This window comes from Thamnophis sirtalis, unplaced genomic scaffold (genome assembly GCF_051295495.1).
Source record: "Thamnophis sirtalis isolate CommonGarterSnake01/CBP01778 unplaced genomic scaffold, rThaSir2_p1.2 scaffold_4, whole genome shotgun sequence".
In the NCBI taxonomy this organism is placed as follows: Eukaryota; Metazoa; Chordata; class Lepidosauria; order Squamata; family Natricidae; genus Thamnophis; species Thamnophis sirtalis.
The window spans coordinates 123,275,131-123,295,578 of NW_028261384.1; the positions used below are offsets into that span (position 1 = coordinate 123,275,131).

General features: G+C 43.8%; 1 protein-coding gene across 1 annotated transcript in view; it reads left to right on the forward strand.

The window, feature by feature from the left end:
* The first annotated feature begins 2,192 nt into the window (after positions 1-2,192).
* The window catches only part of STX1B (syntaxin 1B), a 62,030-nt gene continuing 43,774 nt past the window's right edge, over positions 2,193-20,448 (forward strand). Inside the window, exon 1 of the mRNA XM_087714095.1 lies at positions 2,193-2,440. Coding sequence (XP_087570221.1) covers positions 2,411-2,440 — 30 coding nt within the window. The 5' untranslated portion in view covers positions 2,193-2,410. The remainder of the gene's footprint in view (positions 2,441-20,448) is intronic.

A 20,448-nucleotide genomic window follows, 5' to 3' on the forward strand; every position in this document is an offset into this window, starting at 1 on the left:
CATCACGACCCCATGGACAATGTTCCTCCAGGCCTTCCTGTCCTCTACCATCCCTGGAGTCCACTTAAGCTCATGCCTACTGCTTCAGTGACTCCATCCAGCCACTGCATTCTCTGTCATCTCCTTCTTCTTTTGCCCTCAATCTTTTTCAGCATTAGGCTCTTCTCCAGTGAGTTCTTCCTTCTCATTAGATGGCCAAAGTATTTGAGTTTCCTCTTCAGGATCTGGCCTTCTAAAAAGCAGTCAGGGTTGATCTCCTCTAGGACTGATCAGATGCTATACAGCAGTAAAATTTTAAAACAGTTATAGTTTCCAGTTGATGCATAAGAGCATAGAACAGAGGTGGACAATTAATTTTTCCCAAGGGGCCACATGAGAAACCGAAACTGTTAACAGAGCGCCAAACCAATAAGATAAATAGGTATGCATGCAATAAATAAAATTTAAAAATATATAGCTGTCTACTTCAAAATAAAAGGAATGCATTTGTATTGCATGCATGATGAACATTTATTTATATTTGATTTTTAATTTCTGACTGACTTTGTGCAAGCCAGAAAGGGACAGTCAAAGGGCCAAATGTAGCCCAAGAGTCGTAAAATGCCTAGATCTGGCATAGATCTGGCACCACCCGTTCTAGTGAATTATATATTGTAGTTGAGCAATGAGGTTACCATGACTTAACCTGTGGCTAAACTATTTTGATGCCGAAATGGCTCTAGCTGGCCTACCAAAGCAAAAGAGTAAGAAAATATTCATGATTAGTTCCTTGTATCCAAATTGGCTTTAGGAATACCAAGTAGCTACTTACTTTTTCCTTGTAGTTGAAAGACGGCACAAGTAAACTTGAGATGTGATACGTTGGAAAATCAGAAAACAGAGTTGGGAGGGACCTTGGAGGTCTTCTAGTCCAACCTCCTGCTCAGGCAGGAAACCCTACACTACTTCAGACAAACGATTGTCCAATCTCTTCTTAAAAACTTCCAGTGTTGGAGCACCGACTATTTATGGAGGCAAGTCGTTCCATAGATTAAATATTCTGTGAAGACATTTCTTCTTAGTTCTAGGTTGGTTCCTTGATTAGTTTCCACCTATTGCTTCTTGTCCTGCATTCAGGTGCTTTGGAAAATAGATAGAACCTCCTCTTCTCGGTGGCAGTCCCTCAAATATTGGAACACTGCTATGATGTCACCCCTACTCCTTCTTTTCATTAAACTAGGCATACCCAGTTCCTGCAACCGTTCTTCATATGTTTTAGCCTTCAGCCCCCTAATCATCTTTGTTGCTCTTCTCTGCACTCTTTCTAGAGTCTCCGCATCTTTTTTATATTGTGGCGACCGAAACTGGATGCAGTATTCCAAGTGTGGCCTTACCAAGGCATTATAGAGAGGTAGAGTTACATTTCTTGTTATTCTGTGCTGATTGATAGCATGTTAGCAAGAACCTTCCCTGGTTCCATAGTCAGAATTCTGAATGGGTTATGATCCAACCTGCAAAATCATTCTTTCACCAAAATTTTTGTCAGGAATCGTTTGCGTCAGAATCATCCACTTTGTGAAAGAACAGGAGAAAACGTTGCTCCTTTTCTACCAAGCGTGATTTTTTTTTTTTTTTTGTGGACTAGAAGCTTGCAGGTCTATTTTCAAAGCTGCCATAACACCTTGAACTCAATACCGTATTTTAATTACAACTTTTGGGGGACTTGGATTCGCACTAGTTGTCCCCGAGTCACTGTACCTTTTGGAGGTGGTTAAAGTGGGAGTAGCCAATATTGCTTCTTCTGCCCCCCCCTCCTACTAATATTTATAGACATTGATTAATTACTTCTCCGTTTTGCTTCTCTGTGGGACTCAAAGGGGTTTCTCACCCAAATTGGTTCTGCAACCGCAAAATTAACGGGCAGTGTCGTTTTGGGTGGAACCGTTCAGAAATCTTTTCCAAAACAAAGTGCGGGGTGAGGTGGTTCTTGAAATCGTGAGGAAGCAAAGCAAACCCCACTTACGATGCCTTCCCCCTCACTTCTGTGATAAGACTACAACTCCCATGGCCCCTTGAGTGGGAGGGAGCATGCTCAGCCTCTCGGCTCTGCTCCCCCTCCCTCCCTTTCTCTCTCTCCCCCTCTCCCTCCCTCCCTCCCTCCCTCTATCTTCCCTGCATTCTCCCACCCTGCCTTGCTGCATCAGCACCAACCTTTCTCCATCCTTAAGAGCACCGTTCTTCTCCCAGCTTGGCTGAGCCGGGAAGCTCCCGTTTATCCATCACTGCAAGCCCCAGCAAACCCTCCCCTCTCCCTTCTCCCCCTCCACCTCAAAGAAGAGGGGTCCTTCCCCACCACCCGTGTCTGTCTGCCTGCCGTGCCACAGGGAGCCGTGGGGGAAGAAGAGCCCACTGACCACCCACAGGAGTCGCAATGAAGGATCGCACTCAGGAGTTGAGAAGTGTAAGATGCAATTCCATTTTCCTCTCCCTACCTCATGCCTAGTGGGAGCGGAGGGGGGGGGTCTGGCTCTTATCTCCCCCCTCTCCTCTCCCTGTACCAAGATGGAAATGGGGGGGGGGCGGTTTGCTAGTAACAGCTTCCAAGAGATGCCCCATCCCCTCCCCCAATGCCCAAAAGGAATCCTCCCATTGAACCTTCCTTAAAAGAGTTGAGGATTTTCCCGAGAAGGGTACCACTCGGTAGCACCACTATTGTGAGGGGAAGGAGAAATGAATGCTTGGTTGGGGAGGGGGATGTAGAGTTCAACAGAAGCAAAAGTCTGTTTGGCATCTGTGGGTGAAGACAGATTTCCAGCAGGGGGGAGGGGAAGGCATGGCCTGGGGTGGAGGGGGGAGGAATCATCTTGTAGGCAGCACGGGAAGGTAGCGGGTAGCGTTTCTGCAGAGAGGAGATCACCAAAGGGATCTTAAACGCGGAGGATCCTTGTATATATATACATATCCTCTAGAAAACATCTCTTCTGCGGAAGTCAGGGGGGATGGAAGTAGCTCTTTTGGAAAAACTGTCACTTCGAGTCTTGCCGGGTGGGGGTTGGGGAGGGGGAGGCAGCGCAAAGGGTACACAGCTAATTTTTTTTTTATAGGTCATGCCGTGTCTCTTCTCTCCTTCCTTCTCCGAGAGGAGGGGTGTGGAAGAGAAACGAGAAACCCTTCCCCTCCCCCCCCACCCCCAGGAAGTCTGGGGAGGAAAATAACTTTCTCTCTCTCTTTGCCCCCACCCCCACCCCATCATCTTGCTGGGGAGAAGACTGAGATATCCTCTGCTCCTCCCCCCTCCCCCCAGGCTGAAGGTTGAATCCAATTGGCAGTGATAGGTGAGCTTCCTGAAAGAGACTCTTTCGAAGTGGCTGGTCTCCATCCTGCCATTTTCCGACTAGCTAGCGTGGCTGGAGGGCTCGTTGATACATCGGAAAGGACAGCCCAGATTATGAGACAAATCTCGTCTATATGAACACCCCTCCCCCCCCCCATCCTCAGCTGCCTTAGCCTGCTTCCTCCCACCAACTGATCACCTATTTTCAGGTTGGCTTGGGAGAGGATTGCAGCTTGCATTTAAGGCAGCAGAAGATAGCTAACAAATCGTTGGCTTGATTCTCTCTTCTGCCTCCAGCAGTGAGGGAGCAGATAGAGTGATTTCTCTAAGACATTGCAGTCTGGGTTTTAAAGTAACACAACCGGAAAGTTAAGGAAAGGGAAGGGAAGGAAAAGAAAAGAAAGGAAAGGAAAGTTAAGGAAAGGAAAGGAAAGGAAAGGAAAGGAAAGGAAGAATCCACTCCCTTCGCTTCATCTCCCACTGAGATAGTTAGAGATCTGAAAAAAAAATAGCGGAATCTGTCATTTCATTTGCTCAGTTATCCACCCCTGAACATCAAAAGAAACTCTCCATCATCTGCTGCACCCCAAATTGAGATATTTTGGGTAGTGATATATTCCGATCTCTTTAAGCTCAGTTTAACTGACTGTGGTTTTCCTTTCCTTTCTTTTTGTGCTTTGAAAGAATATGTGTTCTCTTTTTTTGGTCTGGGGGAATGTGTGCGAAGAAGAATGTACATTTTTAACCATCTCTGCAGATCTAGGATATCGTATATTTTCCCCTCCATGCCTTCATTAGCTCCTCTTTGCTTTTAAAAATCTACCTATCCCCCACAAAGGTAATTAGGAAGGTAAAAGCCTCATTTACCTTCCTAATTTTAGTTTGAGCATTATTTTGTTTTGTGTTTGGGGGAGTAAGGGAGATCTTTGCAGACTGAGTGGGTCGTCCACTGAGTTAAGATTTGGAAAAGTGAGGGAGAGAGAAAGGGACTGAATTGCGAAACAATTCAGCTGCAACTCCTGTGGCATATTTTTTTTCCCCCTTACCCACACGGGTGGGTCAAAATCTTTCCTCCACTTTGTTCCCTTTTTACTTTTACTTTCCCCCCACTCTAAATTTGTGCTAATCTCATGAGAGGGAGGCGCACACATCCATATGTACAGACAGACAGACACCAAAAGAGATGTTTAATAATCACCATGCCACATGCTTTTGTCTTCTGCAGAGGCAAGAGAGAGCATACTTTCCCACCCGCATTTCTTGTGTCTTGTTTAAACAATGGGGGGTAAAAAAAAGAAAGAAAGAAAGGAGAATTCAGGGCAGATGCTGCAACAATAAAAGAATCCTGGTGACTAATGGGTATATGTGTGCGTGGAGAGTGGAGACACACACACACACATACACACATATCTTATGTACGGCTCCTCCCTCTCCTTTATCTCGCTTCTTTATTGTGTGTGTGTGTGTGTGTGTGTGTGTGTGTGTGTGTGTGTGTGTAAAAGGCTCCAGTCCCAGGAATCTCTTTGGTGGTGGATGCTCTTCTGTGGGGTGACGGGCTGCATGCCCCACTTCACATCAACTGTGGGTAGCTAGAAAAGGAAGAGAAAAGCTGCCATACCTCCCTCCCATCTCTCAAATACCTCTTTCTCTCTCTCTCTTTCTCTCTCTCCCTCCCTCTCTCTCTCTCTCTCTCTGCCTTTGCCAGCCAGTGAGGAATTGGTCCCAGCGTTCCCGCCTAGCCTTCTGGCTGGGCGAGAGGAAATGGGAGATTTGCTTTATCGTTGGTGCATTGTGCGTTGTGCAGTGGGGAGGTGATGATGGAGGAGATGGGTTTTGCTGCAGGAGCCAAAGGCTTGTGTGCATGAGTATGTATGTGAGTGTTTGAGTGTGTGTGTGTCTCTCTCTCTGTCTCCCTTCCACTCTCCACCCTCCCCACCCTCCAACACTTCATGTTAATAGTGTTGGCAGTCAAATGCAGTGGGGGAGAAAGTATGCCAAAATACACAGAGACGGGAGACGTGGGGAGTGGGAGAAAGGTTGCTCAAAGTGTGTGTATTGGCAAACAAGAAGATTCAATCTCCCCTGATCCTGTGGCAGTGGGGCACGGGGCATTGGAAGTGGGGGGGGGGAGATCCATAACTCCATCCCCCCCCCCAACCAGTCAGAGCGTTTGAGTTGGTAGAAGTCTGAATATTCGAGACACCAGAAAGGTGCTTGCAGGCTTCCTAGGGTGTTTCCCTCCCCTCCCAACTCTGCTCTTCAGATCCTCACAAGATGACAATATTCCAAACAGAAGAAATTAGCTGGGTCTCCAAAGTTCTCCTTTCCTTAAAAGGACCCCGCAAAATCCAACTTTCGTTTATTTATTTTTTACTTTCTTTGCCTCCTTTGTTGCTATACCGGAAAGTAGCAAGACGGGGGCTCTTAAATGCTTCTGAAAAACCCCCAGCTTTGGGCTCTGATATGTGTCTTAGGAAAAGTAAATCCACAGTAATGGGGCAGCCACAGGTTTATTTCCATAGGTGTACTTGCAGTGGGTCAGACATGTCTGCCTGGCCCTGCTCTCCCTTCCCACCCTCCAGCAACCCTAGAAGTGACTTTCTCTGCCACCGATTCCCTCGAGACCAACAGAACAGAACACCACATGCAGTTCTCTGGGCCCAAGCTATTTATGGAGCCAAGCTATTTGTTAAGGCCCAACCATGTACACGAGACCTTCTCCCCAAGGTGTATCATCTGCCTTGAATTAACCCACCTGGGACAACCGCATTTGGAACCTGAAATGTGAGGAGCAAGGCCAGGGTGTGGGGGAGAATCAGGTGGCCAGTGGAGAACAAGATTATATATATAGGTTCAGGGTCTGCAGGAAGGATTTGAAGGTGGGGTATTGGTGTCTGATGTGGCACAAAGAGAAGGCAATGTGGAGGGAGGAGGTCAACTGGATGGGCTTGATTGGATGGGCTTGGGCAATGGAGAAGAATGTGAAGGGCGTGAGAAGAAGACAGGTGGGCGAAGGTGGAGTTGGAATCAAATGACACATGCAATGTGCAAGTTTTTCTTCTCTGCGTAAAGGGTTGTCTGTTGAGTTTTATTGTTATTTTTTATGCATACCATTCTTCTCTCGTGGCCGAGAAAACTCCTCGTTCACAGCAACCCTCAAATATAAACATCTCAGGCTGATTTAAAAAAAAAAGAGGCACCTATCCCAGCATCCGTAATAACACAGAGTTATGTGATGATACTTTAGATCAAACTAATGAAACAGGGTAGGGATTTTGCCTTGCAACTGTCAAAGAAGAGCACGTGAGATTTCTCAGAAGGCCACAAAGTTGTTGAGACTGCCGGCAAGGCTGTGTTCCCAGCACCTTCCAAATCTCACACTTTGGATGCACTCGGTACAAATGGCATCTGACTTACCCTATTCCCCCAAAATAAGAGCTAACTGGAAAATAAGTCCTAGCATGATTTTTCAGAATGGTCTTAATATAAGCCCTACCCCCTAAAATAAGCCCCAGTTAAGTGTTCACCAGATGGATGCATTTAGTACCATGCTTCTCCAAAAATAAGAACTAACCAGAAAATAAGACCTGGTGCATCTTTTGGAGCAAAAATTAATATAAGGCCCAGTCTTATTTTCGTGGAAACGCAGTAGTTGGCCACAAACTGCAGCTGGTGATGAGCAATCGAGCCCCTTCCTTTCTGTCCTGCTTCATATCATACGTAATGGTTCCAAAACATTTAGAATAAGTAGCTTGAAAGAACCATGAGTATGACGGAGAAAGCAAGAAGAGATGGGTATGGAATAAAAGATAGTGGCACCCAAAAGAAGGAATAGTTAAAATTGCAGCCATATCGCTAGCTGACCAAGAGTTTTAGATCAATCGGAACAGAGCTGGAAGGGACTTTCGAGGTCTTCTAGTCCAACCGCCCTGCTCAAGCTGGAGAACCTATATCATTTCAGACAGATGGCTGTCCAGTCTCTTCTTAAAAACCTCCAGTGATGAAGCACCCACAACATCTGAAGGCAAGCTATTCCACCTGGTTAATTGTCCTCACTGTTAGGAAATTTCTCAATTCTAGGTTGCTTCTCTCCTTGGTTAGTTCCCATCCATTGTTTCTTGTCTTGCCTCCTGATGCTTTGGAAAATAAATTGTGGGTACAATAAGCATTTAATTTTTAAATATAAGAGATAAATTGTGGATGGACCATGGGTGTATCGGAAGCAGTGATCGTTACTGTATAAAATATGGTAACACACCATTAAGATGGGGAAATAATAAGACACACTCTTTGTCTCCCTCATTCTTGTGGTGCATCCATCACTCCAAGCACGAGACGGGCATTTTAATGAAACGTCTGTAACTTAGCTCCCGAAATGCAGTAATTCAAAATAAGCCCATCATCAGTCATTCCTCGAGAGTAGAGGAGCTGGAGAATTTTATCCGGACTGCATCTTTAGGAGCAAGAAGCTTAATTGCAGATGCTGGATAACTAAGTAGTTTCGGATCAGTCAAGTGGCATAGTTCTCTGGTAGCCCAGTTCCTTTTTCATAAAAGAATACAGAAATGCATATTTTAGGAGGTAACCAAGTTCATACTGTGTGCCATGTTTAGAGCACTTTAAAAATACACACACCGGGGGCGGGGGGGGGGGGAGGGAGAAGGACAATAGAGTTATATCTGGACACAAACTTACCTGACACCAGTTCCTATTACTGCATCCTTTCAGAGTTCGCCTTGTTGACCCTCAATAAATGCATTAAGATTGTACTGCAAAAAAATTAAAAAACCCTACATCTTTAAGATATATTGAAATCCAATTAGTAAAACAGATTTTTCTAAGGGAACAACGGTATGCTTGCTCCAATTCCGAGTTCCTTTGAAGGGGGAAAATAACGAAGATCCAGCAGCTTTAAAAGGTAATTCAGGATGTCCTAGGGATACGTCTGGTGGAATGATTTCTCTAACTGTGGTCACGGGATGGTCTGTATGAAGACAGGAGATAAAGGGCTACCTGTTGAGGCTATACATTTTTCTCGCTGGGTAGGGAAAGCAAATCAAAATGTCTGATCAAAGATTCCTGCATCAAGAATCTTGTTATTGGTACAAAGAGGGAGATTGTATTAAAAAGAAAGAAAGAAAGAAAACCTACAGGTGAGAATGTTACCAAGTTTTCTGTTTCCTTATTGTGGGAGACTTTCCTAATTCTTTAGGGACAAAGAGTCTAGGCCAGTGGTTCCCAACACGGGGCCCACGCCCAACAGGGGGGCAATTTGATTTTTAATAGGGGCAATTTGAACTTTGTTTAAACCAAGTTAATTGTCTTTTAGGCTTCCCCCGCGTGAGTGGAGTTTTTGAGTAAAGTAAGAATTATATGTCACGGGATGGGGGGAGCTGGAGGGCATCAGGATTTTAGAAATGCTTAGGTGGGGCATGGATCCAAAAAGGTTGGGAACCACTGGTTTAGGCTGAAAGATGCTAAGAAGAAAAGCAGAGAAGTGTTGCCTCCTTTAGCATATCTGCCCGGTTTGTAGGCCTCAGAAGCCCACTCCCCAATTCTCTTTATCCATCAGAGCTGTGCACTGCATTTCACAAAATGAATTACCACCTCAGTGAATGTCACTTCCTAGATCCCCCATCAAAACACAATTTATCAGCAATTTGAGAAATCCTCTTAGCCTGAAATCCCAAGTGCTCATGTTTATAAAATGAACACGGGTAGCCCTCGACTTACGACCATGATGAGCTCCAAAATTTATGAGGTTAAGTGGGACATTTGTTAAGTAAGTTTTGCCCCATTTATGGCACTTCTTGCCACAGTTGTTAAGTGAATCCCTGCAGTTGGTAAGTTAGCAACAGGGTTGTTCAAGGAATCTGGTTTCCCCATTGATTTTGCTTATCAGAGGGGATCACAGGACCTTGGGACACAGCAATGGTCGTAAGTATGAGTCAGTTGCCACATGTATGATCGTGGGGAATGCTATAAAGCTTGTAAGTGGTTATAAGTCATTTTTTTCAGTGCCGTTGTAACTTTGGTCACTAAATGAATTGTAAGTTGTGGAGTACCTGTAAATGGAATTTTTATTCACCATGGGTGACTGTCAGCCCAGTGGCTTTCCTGAGATGAAGCCAACAAATCCTGGGCTGTTTAGTTGTGTTATTAAAATTATAATTCAACATTACTCAGTTTTCCCAAAAATAAGACCTCTCTGGATAATAAGCCCAATCAGACTTTTGAGCACATGCACTAAATAAGCCCTTCCCCCAAAATAAGCCCTGCCTGACAATATTACAACACAACAGCAACCATGAGGTGACCACACTCTCTGCCTCCTGCACTTCAAATATAATAAGACCTCCCTGAAAATAAGGCCAAGTGCTTATTTTTTTAGGGGGGGGGGTCAAAAGAATAAGACCCTGTCTTATTATTGGGGAAACACGGTAGGAGAATCAATAGGAGCTGCGGTGGCGCAGTGGTTAGAGTGCAGTACCGCAGGCTACTTCAGCTGACTACTGGCTGCAGTTCGGCAGTTCAAATATCACGGGCTCAACGTTGGCTAAGCCTTCCATCCTTCCGAGGTGGGTAAAATGAGGAACCAGATTGTTGGGGGCAATATGCTGACTCTCTGTAAACTGCTTAGAGAGGACTGTAAAAAGCATGGTGAAGCAGTATCGAAGTCTAAGTGCTATTGCTATCAACCTACTGTATGTGAGCTTTGTGCTCTCATACCTCCCTTTCTTTTTCTTTTTTCTTCTGGTACAATTATGGGTAGGAGACTGGAAATATTTGTATTCATCACCACCTGAAATGTGGTTAACGTAACTATCGTTTGCAAGAAAAACTTTCTGGGATTTCAGCTTGTTCTGAAAAGCCACTTCAGGGATCAGATGTGATTTTTAAAACAGTTTTTAGTTAAAATGGAGTGAAGTTTCCAATCTTAGTGGGTCTGTCTTGGAAAATAGAAAAAAATCTGACTTTGGTCTATGTGGGTTTGCTTGTTTTTTGTCAACAGGGCCAGGCTAACGGATGGTAGAATACTAGATAGAAACCAAGATGATGGAACGGGAGTGTGAGAAATGTAAAATAAGAACTGGAGAGAGGCAATGTAATTAGCAAAAAATAAAAGAACACAGGAAGAGTTTGTTCCATGGAAAAAATCAATGGAGGCAGTCTCAATTTATGACCAAGACTGAGTCCAACATTTCTTCTGTTAAGTGAGACATTTGTTAAGTGAATTTTGCCCCACTTTACGACCTTTCTTGCCTCAGTCATTAAGTGAATCCCTGCAGTTGATAAGTTAGTAACCCAGTTGTTAAGCAAATCTGGCTTTCCCACTGACTTTGCTTGTCAAAAGGGGATCACATGGTCTTGGGACTAAAAACCAACTGTTGTAAGTCAAGGATTACCTGTACTTAAAAAAAAAAACTTTGGGTCTCATTTCTGACAGGATTGACATCTGATTTTCCCCTGGCTTTTGTTACCATCAAATGTTTACTTAAGCCAGAACTGGTGCAAGGCGGGGCAGGCCAAGGACACACAAACCTAGTTTGTTTTCGGGAATTCTTCAGCACTGTTCTGAAGTGCCAGTTATCTTAGGTAAAGGTAAAGGTTCCCCTTGCAGATATGTGCTAGTCATTCCTGACTCTAGAGGGCAGTGCTCATCTCCGTTTCAAAGCTGAAGAGCCAGCGCTGTCCGAAGATGTCTTCGTGATCATGTGGCCGGCATGACTAAACGCCGAAAGTGCACGGAACGCTGTTACTTTCCCACCAAAGGTGGTTCCTATTTTTTTACTTGCATTTTTACATGCTTTTGAACGGCTAGGTTGGCAGAAGCAGGGGCAAGTAATAGGAGCTCACTCTGTTACACAGCGCTAGGGATTCAAACCACTGAACTGCTGACCTTTCTCATCGACAAGTTCGGCATCTTAGCCACTGAGCCACTGTGTCCCCACTTAGCTGTGTAAAAAAAAAAAGACTTGCGCTTTCAGACGTTGGCTAGTTAAAAGGGAAAGAGTCATTTGCCTCAGATTCTGCAAAGCCACTGCGGTTTGGGTGGGGTGGGGGGAGAAAAACAGCTGGGGTGGGGGGAGAGGTTCAGTGGTATAACCCGGACTCTGCTAAATGCAGCTTCTCTGGAACGTGTCTCATGAATTCCCAGCCTTTATGGCTCACCTGTTGCCCAGGATGAGAAGTTAGGCTGCATCTGCAGACCTTCGCCTCAGAATACTAATCGTTCGAGGTGTTTGATCCGATTTTGAATCACTGGCTTCAGCAAGATTGCTGCATCATGTGCCTTTCGTGCCATAGTGCACAAATGTTTGATCATCCTTGGCTCAAAAATCTGGGAAGAGTTACCAGGGTGATTGGAGAGCAGGGGGATGTGGCCTGCAGCTTGCCATCTGGCCATCCCTGCTTGAGAAATGGCAAGGTCCTTCACGAGAAGCATTTTTCTCCAGGCCTTTGTCGAATTGTAAAGCCAAGCAAAGAAAATCCTCCCTCCCCACCCATCCAGGAAGAATCCTTTGACCGTAAGCCAGGCATGTTTATTTATTGCACATGAATCTGCTTGGAAGTCCTGGTCTCTGTATCACTGATCCTAAGGCAGCTTCTGTGGGCCAATGTCACATTGTCGCCGTGACTTTGCTGTCATCCTTGGTAAAATGCCGAATTCCATCTCTGGCATTGTTTTGTGGAAAACTCTTGGCTTCTAATCCTTTGTCCTTAAAGCAGGATGCCACAACCTCCTAACACCATCTAATGATATTTCATTCACATAGCCATTGGCCACACATTGGCCTTGGTCTCAGGGTATCTAAGACAGCTGCCTTAAGATTTAACACTTGCCGTAAAAGGGGGGGGGGAGGATAGAAAGTGTATTTGCTTCACAAACGCATGCATATTTTTGCAAATGCCGAAAGCTGTGCCCAGTGTCACATGACCTAACAGAAATGAAGAAGATAAGCAAGGATACAATCCAAATAAGGGCAAGAAGAAAGTTATTTGGGGGAGAAGTAGCAGACTCATGGTTATGGCTATTTATAGCCCTATTTTCTTTCTTTCACTCAACCTAAATGCATGCAACAGGGTTTGGTTATACCCAGAAGAAGGCAGTCTTTGCTTGTGAACACTGATATTTCTCTCTCTCTCTCCCTCCCTCCCTCCCTCCCTCTCTCCCTCTCTCTAAGGAGTTATCTCCTCTGTTAATAAACCCACTGTCCTTGTAAATACATTCCAAAATCTCGGTTCAGCAACCCCTTCGGATTGAGATTTGCTTAACTATGAAGCAGTCAGGCTTTTCCAGGGGAAGGTATAATTTTAATCGGAGCTTCCAGTATTATCTGGAAGCATATATTTTTTTTTATAAAGAAAGTGTGATTCACTATGATCCTTATAATAATTTTCTTATTTTTGTAAATGTCTGAATGTCCCCTGAATTGCTGCTCATGGGAAAGCAATAAAAGCTTAGTGATTACTGAAAGGCTGACAAATGCATACTAAAAATGAATAATATGAACCATGCTAGGGGTTGTGTTCAGTTGTTTAGATGCTTCAGCCCTTTCTGGTTTTGCAGCAACACACTGGTGGCCAATCTTAGAATTTTATTTTATTTTATTTTCCATTTGGTAAATGAAGTTTCTAGCCATTCAGAAAACATCCTTCCGGCCTCTCTAGCCCTCTGTCTTTTTAACTCCATGTCAACAATTCTTCCAAACTTGATTCAGGCCCTCAGATAATGGCACTCTGCTTTGTAATCAAATGTAATGTATCATGGTGCCAGCACAGCTGAGTGTAAATTCTGTGTAGGGCCATGTTGTACTCAGAAAAGTGGGAGACTCCAAACTAAGGAATGAATATGGACCTGCCAACTGTCAGAGAAATTATGTGTCCTGAGCAAAGGGTGATGAATTGTAATGCTAAATTAAGGTTGCACTGTAGTTTTTGTCTGAGTTTCTTTTTAATCTTTCCATCCTTTGGGAAGCTGAACATCTTTTATTCCATGGCTAGTCAGCCTATTGATGACCCAAATCCCATTTTAATAGATCCCAGGCAGTGAGGGGGGGGGGGGTGTTCACATTTTGTTACCACCAGTTCGGCACCACCTGCTTCGCACACACATGCACCACCTCCACACATGCACCAGGCCTTCTGCGCATCACTTTGCTCACACGTGCAACGTCCACGCATGTTGCTGGCCTCAAAAATGTGCCTAAACAGGACAGCATAGAAACGGGGCTGGTGGGTGGGTGGGCTGGCGATTTCTGCTACTGATTCAGGTGAACTGGCTGAATACCACCTCTGGTCCCAGGGCCCTGTGAATCTCTGTTCGTTTATGCCATTCAGATTCAGTAGCATAGTTTTTCAGCTTGCTAATTTATTTAATACAATACAATAGCAAAGTTGGAAGGGACCTTGGAGGTCTTCTAGTCAAACCCCCTGCCTAGGCAGGAACCTCTATACCGTTTCAGACAAATGGCTATCCAACATCTTCTTAAAGACTTCCAGTGTTGGGGCTTTCATAACTTCTGGAGGCAATTTCTGTTCCACTGATTAATTGTTCTAACTGTCAGGAAATTTCTCCTCAGTTCCAAGTTGCTTCTTTCCTTGATTAATTTCCACCCATTGCTTCTTGTTCTACACTCAGGTGCTTGGAGAATAGTTTGACTCCCTCTTCTTTGTGGCAACCCCTGAGATATTGGAACGCTGCTATCATGTCTCCCCTAGTCCTTCTTTCTATTAAACTAGACATACCCAGTTCCTGCAATCGTTCTCCATATGTTTATTTATTTATTACTTTAAAATAGCAAGCTAGATAAATTAACCTTGCCCTTTCAGCGAGGTCATTTAGCATCACCAATGCATCTACTGTTTGGTGGCCAACAAGGAGCCGCCGTCAGAAAGATGGGCGATAGAAGTAAAGAAGCTCAAACAACAGTCTTGGACACCTGACATGGACTCTTGGCTAGCCGAATAAATTATGCAATAATGGACATTTGCATAATTTATGCAGGTGGTGCAATTGAACACACTCCTTCGTAGAAACCTTGGCTTGCATATCTCCTCGCCAATACTGCAGGAGGTTATTTTTGCTTCCTTCTTTCTCTCACCCTCCACTATCTTTTTAGATCCCTTTAAGGTAGCATCTTTCCACCCGTCAGCAATGTTGGCAGCCCCAAGTCCTTCAAGACAAGTCCAAAAACATTTTACGAAAGGAGAGGGGTATACACTGCCCCCTTCCATCGCTCCCCTCCTTCCCATTTTAGCGGATAACATCAGATCAAGTCTGTTTCACATTATGGTTTCTCTGCTTTGACGGCTAGTCCTTCCAAGCTGGCTTCTTCAATTCCAAAGAGTGAGTCTCTGCCTGTGTAGGATTACTTCTCACTCCCCACTCTCTTAAAAATAAAATACCTTTTTTTAAAGAAACGAAGCTTTGGCTGCTGTTCAGTGGAGGAAGTTAGAAGAGCGAGGCACCCATGGTGGCATTTCAGATATAATTGCTCCTTTTCTCTCCACCCCCTTCCCATCTTTACGAAGGAGGCGCAGAGGCACCCAAGATGAATATTATATTTGAAACAAAAGAAGAAAGAAAGAGGGAAATAATAGATAAATGTCTTTACTCTCCCCCCTCTACTCTGTGCTTTAGTCTTTCTATCAAGAACCTGTTTTGTTTATGTCTTGGCAACTTCCATTCCAATACTGTGACTTGGGGAGGCTCGCAAGGATTAAAAACATTATTGCAAACAATTCCAACAAGAATAAAAACGGTCCGTTGGGAGGGAGGTGAGGGATAAATTAAAACAACAAATTAACCCAGTCAAGTCAATATATTCTACTCAATACACAATCAGGGGCAGTGGTAAAATCCTGGCCCGGAGTCCGAGAAATGAGTCAGGTGTTGAAAGACAGCAGGATTGGGGCTCCCTGGATGAGAGTGTTGCTCCAGAAGGCAGGCGCAGGCTTCTGGGTCCCACTGGACTGCATTCTTTCATAGATGGGAATAGCAGCCTGCCGAGCATGTTGGTTCCTGTGTGCCTTGTTGTATGGAATTCTCTAGATATTGCCTAGTTTCTGTGCATAACAATGTGAGGCAGAAAGTAGTTTGTTGTTACAGAGGGGGGGGAGGGAAGCCACCACCACCAATCTGGCCAGAGAACCTCATCTCATAATTATGCCTGGGTTGTGATAGTCCAGGAGTCAGCAACCTTAAAGATTCAAAGAGCCACAAGAGTCCTAAGCAGAAGCCCTCCGTTCAATTCTGGAGCCGACCAGAAGTCCAGTTCCCCCACCATAGAGTCTCCTAGTGCGGCATCCTTTTTCCTCTACCTGTCCTAACTGAAAGACCTATCAATTGTGGAGCCAACTGGCGACAGGAAGCCGCAGCAGAGGGATGAAAGAGCCACATGCAGCCCCAGAGCTGTGGGTTGCTGACCCTTGTGATAGTTGAAAACAGGGTGTGTACAACCTTGTCAACTTTAAGATTTGTGGACTACCACTCTCAGAATTCCCCAGACAACATGGTTGGCTGGGGAATTCTGGGAGTGGAAGTCGACGAGTCTTAAAGATACCAAGGTTGCACACTCCTGGTCTAAAATATAAAATATAAAGTACATCCCTTATGCTCAAAAATCTGCCGTTTTTCTTCAATACTCAAGGGCGGCATATAAATAAAATAAACCTTCAAACCTTCAAATCTGTCCTTGCTTCTGTAATCTTGCCCATTTATCCTTTCTCAGCCTGGTTTAGCCAACAAAAGTGTATATTTTGTTCTAACCAACAAAAGTGTATATAGTCAAGGCTATGGTTTTCCCAGTTGCAATGGATGGCTGTGAAAGCTGGACCATAAGAAAGGCTGAGTGCCAAAGAACTGAGGCTTTTGAACTATGATGCTGGAGAAGACTCCTGTGAGTCCCTTGGACTGCAAAACAATCAAACCGGTCAGTCCTAGAGGAGATCAACCCTGACTGCTCTTTAGAAGGCCAGATCCTGTAGATGAAACTCAAATACTTTGGCCACCAAATGAGAAGGAAGGACTCACTGGAGAAGAGCTTAATGCTGGGAAAGATTGAGGGCAAAAGAAGGAGGAGATGACAGAGAATGAGGTGGCTGGATGGAGTCACCAAAGCAGTAGGTGTGAGCTTAAATGGACACCAGAGTATGGTAGAGGACAGGAAGGCCTGGAGGAATGTTATCCATGGGGTCGTGATGGGTCGGACATGACTTTGCAACTAACAACAAGAATCTCTGGTTTACAATATACGTCCTCCCACCACATCCCTTTACTTCCCCTGCTTTTCCTGGAACAAATTTTTCCATCTCCAATTAGATTCAAAAATAATATGCAGAGCAAATGTTCTTAAAACGCAATTGTTTTATTTTGCCAGGGGAAAGCTTGACCTTTGGCGCGAATCTTCTCCCACCCCCTCCACCCTGCACAGCAGTCTCTTTGCTCCGTTGATTAAAACCTTGAAATTGCCTCAGCAGGAAGTTCTCTTTTGCCAGGCTATTTGAAAGAGGTGGCCACCGAGCAAGGACGTGCGGTGGAGACCTTCCCCGTGTCACCCTAGTCACCAGCCTAAGGTGTATGAGCTGAGCTTACTCTTTGGCACCTGTCTCATCTCGGATTGGAGGATGTCGAGATGTATTTAGAATTAAGATGCCCCAAAAGAGAATTTTTAATTTTGTGTGGTGGGTTGTTGAGGGAAGAGATAAATCAGCAGATGTGCAAATGTGCCATATATGGTCAAATCTGGAAAGGGAACCCATGCTCGGGGGCTGTCTGTCTGTCTGCGTCGTGTGTGTGTGTCGTGTGTGTGTGTGTGTGCGTGTAAGAGATATTTTAGTTGTCTGTCTGAGCTGTAGCTATTATGCTGTAAAAGCAGATAGAGTTTTATATAACCATGATAGCATACCCACTGTATACTCTGGACAATAGAGCTAGCTAGAGAGGCAGAATTATATAAAACGCTCTTTCCTACCTTGCATATTTTGAAGAATCTCGGTTTTTGCAGAAGGACCTGTTTCTAATCTGCTTCTCGAGATAACAGAGAAATGGGGTGACCTAATGTAATAAGCTATAGTAACCCTTGCCCTTGGTTTTCCGAAAACGTTTCCTGCAGCCTAAAAATTAATGAACTGGAACCGAGAGCAACCACAGACAGAGATATTTTATATATCAAGTCAGATTATTGAGCTCTCTCTCTCCCAAGGTTGTCGTAGGCCTTTGTTGTCTAGGACAAGTTTCTAATCGATAGCCACAGGGGTTGAACTAGCAACTTTTCTGCAGAACAATGTTGCTGTGTCTGAGCTGCAGTTTGTTCTCTGAAATTCTAATAAACACAGAAGGTATACAATCTGAGTCCAGTTACGTTAGACTACGGCGGCTCTAATTGTGAGAATTGGAGGGCAGGAGTGGGGAACGAACCCCAAGAAATGTGAAATAGGGAGCGAAAGAAGGAATGACACACCCAGTGTGTCATCCACCGCTGTTGCTGTCCTTTGTGTATCTGGCCTGACGGCTAGAATTGTGACTTCCACATCAAGTTAGAGTTGAAAAGAAAATAAGCCTAATTTCGAGCCTTACCCATTTATCTACAGATGCTGATATGATTCGGATAGATTGCTTGATAGGGATAGGGATTTAAATAAAGAGCATGCTATCTAAACACTATTAAGTCTAATTCATTAATTAGCATCTAATTGTCTCAGCTCTTCCAATTTCTTCCCCGATACACACAGACGTGTGCGCTCACACACAGAAACTGGGAATTGTAATTTGATGTTGGGGATCCTTATTATAGATTCCTAGCACCTCCCCTTAAAGCAGGGCTCCCCAGGGAGAGGGGTGACTATTAAACTCATTTGTTGAAATACGTCTATGAGGTTAAATCTACAGCATGAGTGCATGTCTTCTTCTGCCAGACGACTTAAAACAAATGTCATTTGAACAGCCCACGTGCAGTGTTTTTCTTCCTCTTGTTTGAGAAGTTTTCTGCTCCAGATTTTGCAGCTTGTGACCATGGCCAACAATCCATTGTTGGATTTAGAAGAAAACAAGTGGAAAGAGGCACGCAAATATCCTGCAAAAATGATTTGAATTGTCCATTGTAAGTCCAGAAATCTGGGCCACCAGTGATTGATGATTGTATTCACAACAGGACATTTGCACATTGGTTGCCTTCCTGCATTAGATTGGAAACCAGGAGATAGGGAATTCTAGCTCTGCTTTAGGCTGAGTGACTTTGGGCCAGTCATACTCTTTCAGCCCAACCTACCTCACAGGGTCAACGTTGTGGAGAAAATAAACAGAGAAAGATATGAGCTATATTTGCTAAAGGCAAAGGTTCCCCTTGCACATATGTGCTAGTCGTTTCCGACTCTAGGGGTCAGTGCTCATTGTCTGTTTCAAAGTCGAAGAGCCAGCACTGTCTGAAGACGTCTGCGTGGTCATGTGGCCGGCATGACTAAATGCCGAAGGCGCACAGAACACTGTTATCAAAGGTGGTCACTATTTTTCTACTTGCATTTTTACATGGTTTGAAACTGCTAGGTTGGCAGAAGCTGGGACAAGTAACAGGAGCTCATTCTGTTACGTGGCACTAGGGATTCAAACCGCCGAATTGCCGACCTTTCTGATTGATAAGCTCAGTATCTTAGCACTTAAATATAATAAAGACTGATTTTTTAAAAAAATATATATCTAAAAACAATCCAAATCTAGTCAATTTTCTGGATGTGTACAATAAACAGAACTATAGATGAACAGATTGAGGTGGGATTGCACAACATGTTTTGACACAGAAAATAAGGATTAACATTACCAAGCTTAATATTTACTGCTAAGCCACTCAATCTTTGAATGCATTTTGCAGGATCTGCAAACTAGCTGTTTTATCAAGTCCTATGTATCCTTTCTCCTTCGCTTTAGCAAACATAAGCAAGGCTTTGTCTTAATATAAATTCATCACTATATCTTATTTCCACTTGAAATAAGCGGACCATTTTTGTTGGAATCTGTGAATATGATAAAAAAAAATAGCAGAGACTTGTAGCACCTTATAAATTAACACATTTATTATGACAAGTTTCATGAACCACCCAGCATGTCAACTGTTAGGGACACCATGCATGGAACTACTCATTTTTCTGTTACGATCCTGCTAAGGGAGTAGTCGGTGGGAAATATTTTAATATTTTCTTATAGTCCACAAAAAATATAATTTTTTCTCCTTTCTTTGGGAGATTTAATATGCAACACTTCCTCTTCATTGTAGAAAAAAGTTTTAAGGACAAAAAATAGTTTTATTCTTTTTATAGTAATTAGCCTGATTATTATTTGCTTGATTTGTTGGCATTTTGATCATAGGATTATCAGATCTGGATGGAAATATCCAAGCAATCATTAAATGGTAGCAGAGACTTAAAATGAGTTTTGTATAGATTTTGAGACGGGGGAATACCAACTCCACTCAACTCTATCAAGAAATAACAGAATAACAGAGTTGGAAGGGACCTTGGATGTCTTCTAGTCTAATCCCTTGGTCAAGAAGGAAACCCTATACCATTTCAGACAATTGGTTGTACAATTTCTTCTTTAAAATGTCCAGTGTTCTGGAGGCAAGTTGTTTCCCTGAATTAATTATTCTAACTATCAGGAAACTGTCAGGAAATTTATCCTTAGTTCTAGCTTGGTTCTCTCATTGATTAGTGTCTATCCATTGCTTTATTGTCCTCTTCCTTTCAGGTGCCTTGGAGAATAGGTTGACTCCCTCTTCTTTGCGGCAGCCCCTGAGATATGGGAACACAGCTATCATGTCTCCCCTAGTCCTCCTTCTCATTACACTAAACATGCCCAATTCCTATAACTGTTTTTCATGTTTTATCTCTATTAATAATCTTTGTTGCTCTTCTCTGCAACCTTTCTAGAGCCTCAACATCTTTTTTATATCATGGCAACCAAAACTAGATCCAATATTCCAAGTGGGGCCCTTACCAAAGGATTATAAAGTGGTGTTAACACTTCACATGATCTTGATTCTATCCCTCTATTAATGCAGCCTAGGATTGCATTGGCTTTTTTGGCAGCTGCAGCATACTGCCAACTCAAATATAAGTGATTATCCATTAGGACTCCAAAA